Source organism: Geospiza fortis, unplaced genomic scaffold (genome assembly GCF_000277835.1).
Source record: "Geospiza fortis unplaced genomic scaffold, GeoFor_1.0 scaffold31, whole genome shotgun sequence".
NCBI classification, from domain to species: Eukaryota; Metazoa; Chordata; class Aves; order Passeriformes; family Thraupidae; genus Geospiza; species Geospiza fortis.
Genome location: NW_005054483.1, coordinates 64,679 through 70,116, shown reverse-complemented (window position 1 = coordinate 70,116; position 5,438 = coordinate 64,679). Strand labels below are relative to the sequence as shown.

At 52.6% G+C, this 5,438-nt stretch overlaps 1 protein-coding gene across 1 annotated transcript in view; it reads right to left on the bottom strand.

Moving 5' to 3' along the window:
- The window catches only part of KSR2 (kinase suppressor of ras 2), a 79,396-nt gene that overhangs the window by 48,676 nt on the left and 25,282 nt on the right, over positions 1–5,438 (bottom strand). The window contains exon 5 of the mRNA XM_031063150.1: positions 2,771–2,952. Within this exon, the coding sequence (XP_030919010.1) occupies positions 2,771–2,952 (182 nt within the window). The remainder of the gene's footprint in view (positions 1–2,770; positions 2,953–5,438) is intronic.

The window sequence follows — 5,438 nt, the reverse complement described above, 5'->3', positions numbered from 1 at the left end:
TGAACCACCACAAGGATGGGGACAGGGAATCCTTGGGATGCAGGGAGGGCTTGGAGCAACCTGCTCCGGTGGGAGGTGTCCCTGCCCATGGACTGGGATGAGCTTCAAGCTCCCTTCCAGCCCAAATCATCCCATGATTCTGCTCCCTACAAACAAACAAACATCCACCCTGCTTGGTGTAACTCCCACACAGATGTTGATCCTGCATGCAAGGACCAGTGTGGAAGAGGTTTCACAGTGACTTCTGTGAGCCAGAGAGAAGTTTGGTAAGAGGATCCATGTTTACCCCTGAAAGAATTTCCTAACAAGGTCATTGACAAAGAAACCAAGAAAGAAAGAAGGATAAATAAGAGAAACCTGCAACTGCCCGTTCCAATGAGCATTTTGTCTGTCCTGACCAGTGAGTAAACTTGTGAGCTTTGTGAGAATGTATAAAAAAAGCATGCATGCTGTAATAAAAACAGGTTTGAAGCCCTGTTCATTCCATGATTCTGCTCCCTACAAACAAACAAACATCCACCCTGCTTGCTGTAACTCCCACATGGATGTTGATCCTGCAAGGACCAAACAGTGTGGAAGAGGTTTCGCAGTGACTTCTGTGAGCCAGAGAGAAGTTTGGTAAGATGTTTATCCCTGAAAGAATTTCCTAACAAGGTCCTTGACAAGGCAACCAAGAAAGAAAGAAGGATAAATAAGAGAAACCTGCAACTGCCTGTTCCAATGAACATTTTTTTTGTCTTTCCTGACCAATGAGTAAAGTATAAACCCATGAGTTTTGCGACAATGTAGAACAAGCATGCATGCTGCAATAAAAACAGGTTTGAAGCCTTCTGCAAACAGAGTGCGCTGCTTTGCATTGTCTCCATCTCAACCACGACAAAACAGCTCTGCTGATGCCCTCCCAGCAGGGATCAACCAGCTGGGGAAACCCAGCTCCCTTCCAGCCCAGAAAACATTCCCAGCAGCCAGGGAGGTTGGAGGGAATGAGAGGAGACACCTCTCTGGCAGGGTTAGTCACTGCCAGCCCATCACTGCCCATCATGTCCCTGCCACGTCCCATCAGGATGTCACAGCACGGCACAGAATCCAACACTGAGCAAAACTAATCCAAGGAGACACTCCAGGGGGGCTGGCAATGGGGTTTGGTCCGTGCTTCCTGCTCTGTTGGTCTGGCTGTGAGCTGGGCACAGACAATTCCATGTGGGAAACAGCGAGGCAGAAATGCCCCTCAGTTGCAGACATCTTTTATGGAAAATCCTTTCCTTAGGATTTTTCCTCCTGAGAAGCTGAGAGGCCTCAGGAACAAAATGTAAACATTGATTATCTGCTGCTGTGGAATGCAACAGGTGCATCTGTGATTGGCCCATGTTGGTTGTTTCTAATTAATGGCCAATCACAGCCCAGCTGCCTTGGACAGAGAGTCCGAGCCACAAGCCTTTGTTATCATTCTTTCTATTCTATTCTTAGCTAGCCTTCTGATGGAATCCTTTCTTCTATTCTTTTAGTATAGTTTTAATGTAATATATATCATAAAATAATAAATCAAGCCTTCTGAAACATGGAGTCAGAGCCTTATCTCTTCCCTCATCCTCAGATCCCTGTGAACACCATCACACCTCTCACTCCAGGCAAACCCAGAGCTGGGTGTTGGAAATCTCTGGGAACAGCATGGTCTGCATGCAGAGCTCCTGCCAGGTGCCACTGTCCCCAAAGGCAAAGGGACAGGGGGAAAAGGACAGCAGGACTGGCTGGATGAGCCCTCAGTGACCCCAGACTGCCGGGAAAGGGAAAGGGAAAGGGAAAGGGAAAGGGAAAGGAAAAGGAAAAGGAAAAAGGGAAGGAAAAGGAAAAGGAAAAGGAAAAGGAAAAGGAAAAGGAAAAGGAAAAGGAAAAGGAAAAGGAAAAGGAAGGAAGAATATCTGGCTGTAAACCCTCTGGCTGCAAAACCTTCTCCAGCCTGCTTCTTGAGCAGAGGGAATGAGTGGAAGACCCCAAAACAAGCCAGGAAGACATTTCCAGAATGGAAACAGGGGAAAAATCCAGGGAAGGGAGGGTGACAGAAACCCAGCCTGGATGTGGAGTTGGAGGAAGTTTTAGCTGAGGAACAAGAGGCAAAGGGAACTTGGCAGGGAATCACACCCAGCAGCTGCCACGTGTTTCCTCCAGGGAAGTTCTTCTTGGGCCAAGAGCCACGCCTGGCTTGGAAAAGTTCCAATCCCTGTGGAATTAATCCCAACACTGGTGTGGGACCAGGAAATGAGGGTCAGGCTGTTCCTTCCAGACCTGGGTGAGCTCATGGAGCCAAACCCAGCCGGTGAGTGCCACCACCAGCATCTCCTGGGAGAGGACAGAGCCCTGCCAGGTGGGATCAGGGCTGGCTGCTGGGATCAGCTCCATGGGGTTTGCGCCAGGACTGGCTTCCTAAAACTCCACATCCAGCAAGCGGGAGAGGTTTAAATACAGAGGGGAAACCACAAAGGTTTACAAAGCAGCCCTCAGATGGTGACATCCAGGCAGCGCCACCAACCCAGACAGCACAAAAACCTCGTGGCCTTCCCAAAAAACCAGAAATAATCGAGTTTTTGGGGCTATCTTTGCCCAGAAGCACCCACAGATCTCTAAACACCAACACGAGGCACCTCCACGAGGCCTGGCCTCATTCCACAACGCTCAACCAACGTCATCCAAACCATGGACTCTAAAACTCCCCAGTTCCCTCCTCTGCTCGGCATCTCCCACCCCTGGGCAGAGGGATCCGAGGGGCACTCACTTGCAGAGAAGGTGGCTTCGGTGTGGACGGGCGGGGTGGAGGGCAGGAAGGGCGGGTACCCCACGAAGAAGGAGCGCAGGGAGCGCTCGGAGAGCAGCGGGGAGCGCTGGGCTGGGATGTTCTCACAGCTCCCCACGCTGTTGTGGATCTTGAGGTTCAGGGGCTTGTTCTTCTTCTTGACTCTGGGAGGGAAAAGAGGAAAAAGGAGGGGAAAAGTGAAGGGAAAGGAGTTGGGGATGGGCTGGTGGCACCCGCAGGATGGGGGTGCTGCTGCATCATCTCACATGTGATAATTAATGCAATTTCCTCATGAGAATTCCCAATCCCTCCCCGCCATCAAACAAAGGCAATTTTCATCAAGGAACGTTCCAGAGCTTTTCCTCTTGAGAACCTGGGTGAAAAAAAAAAAATCATTGGGTCCAAAAGCTCGTCATCCTCAGCCTTGCTGGCCTTGTCAAATCCCCTGAATGGTCACATTTAAATGTCACTACATCAAATAAAGGGCCCAAGCAAGGGCGGGATGCAGTGAAGAATGTGAGGGAACCCAGGAGAGTCTCAGCTTGTCAAGGCACAGGGCCGTGGTGTGGACAACCCAGAAGTCCCTCAGAAATGAAACTCTGCAGAGCAGGGGGAGGAGTCGCCCACCTCTCCCTCCTGTCCCATTTTTCCACACTGGGACGAGGCCCAGTGTTGTTCTGCTGGCTCAGATGGTCCCAAAGCTGCACCAGACTGGAAGGGTTTGGGATGCAGAGTGACTCTGGCAGCTCAGATGGGCCAGGCTGCAGGATCCTGGCACTCGGAGCTGCTCCGGCTCATCCGCTCCCTCTCCGGCTGCCACGGAGTGAGGAGCAGAGAGAGCCCTGGGAAAGGCAGCTCAGCCCGCTGGGGATCTGCAGAATCTGGGACAGAGATCCTTGGAGAACATCCTGGCAGTGCAACACCTCAAGGATTCCTGGAATGCTCCGTCCATAATCCCTGCATCCCAACTGGAGCACTGCATCCAACTCTGTGTCCAGCACCGCGAGGACCTGGAGTTGCTGGAGCCAGACCAGAGGAGGGCATGGAGATGTTCCAAGGGCTGGAGCCAGGCTGGGAGACCTGGGGAGGAGAAGGCTCCAGGGAGAGCTCAGAGCCCCTGGCAGGGCCTAAAGGGGCTCCAGGAGAGCTGCAGAGGGACTGGGGACAAGGGATGGAGGGACAGGACACAGGGAATGGCTCCCACTGCCAGAGGGCAGGGCTGGATGGGATATTGGGAATTAGGAATTGTTCCCTGGCAGGGTGGGCAGGCCCTGGAGCTGAGCATGCCCCACCACTCCCAGCGGTGCCCGGGGGCATCTGGCCCTGCCAGGCAATAGGAAATGGCCTCTTAATGAAGAAAATTAAACCATCTTCTAATAAGTTAATTATTTCCTCACACAGGAAAGCTGCTGCTGTGTTTAGGGTGGCTGCAAGGACCTCTTTGGGTGCGCTGGGCTCAGGATGGGGTGGGTGTTCCAGGCTGGTCCAGCTGAGCAGCTCTCCTGGCTTGGAGCTCCCTGGGGTCAGCCCCACAGCTGATGGTCATGGAGCCATGGAATGGGTTGGGTGGGAAGGGACATCAGAGCTCATTAAAGGACATGGGCAGGGACACCTCCCACTGTCCCAGGCTGCTCCCAGCCCCAATGTCCAGCCTGGCCTTGGGCACTGCCAGGGATCCAGGGGCAGCCCCAGCTGCTCTGGGCACCCTGTGCCAGGGCCTGCCCACCCTGCCAGGGAACAATTCCTAATTCCCAATATCCCATCCAGCCCTGCCTGGGGGCCCCAAATCCAGTCCATCCCCTCCACTGCTGCTCTTCAATCCCAACCCCACCACGGGGTCTCCACTAAAAATGCCAGTGCTGCTCCCCTGGCATGGCCCCAGCCCCCCTGAGCTCAACCCCGGCCCAAAGCCCTTCCTGAAAGGCAGTGATTAAGCACTAATCTCGTTTTTTTCCACCCATAAATCAGTTCCAGACCAAATATTTACTGTGAGCATCATTTCCTCGCCAAGCAGGGCTGCTGACAGCTCTCATTATTAGGAAGGATGAGTGATTTTGGACAGAGAGAGATTTTTTTTTCCTCTCTCTGTTTCTTCAGGAGAAGAAAAAATAATAAAGAATAATAAACACCAGGATCCAACTGGGTGACTGGGCTGGCTGCCCATCATGCCATGGCTTTGATCCCTATCCTGAGGGAAGGGGGGCAAGGACCAAAGCCTGGAGAGAAGCAGGAGCATCCTCACTCATGGAAAACCCCCTGGCACAGGGGGCTCACAGGGACAGGAGATCCTGTCCCCTGGTTTGGGGACAAGGAGTGTCTGAGGGACATCGAGCAAACCTTGTTTGGGGCTTCCTGGGCAATAAAGGGTCACAAATCATCCTTGGGACAGGGCTGGAGGGTGAGGCCAGTCATGGGCACCTCATAAAGGACTTGTTGCCATGAGGGGTCGTCCATCCATCCATCCATCCATCCATCCATCCATCCATCCATCCATCCATCCATCCATCCATCCATCCATCATCCGTCCATAATCCATCCATCCATCCATCCATCATCCGTCCATCATCCATCCATCCGTCATCCATCCATCCGTCCATCCATCCATTCATTATCTATATAGCCATCGATACAACCAACCATCCTTCCATCC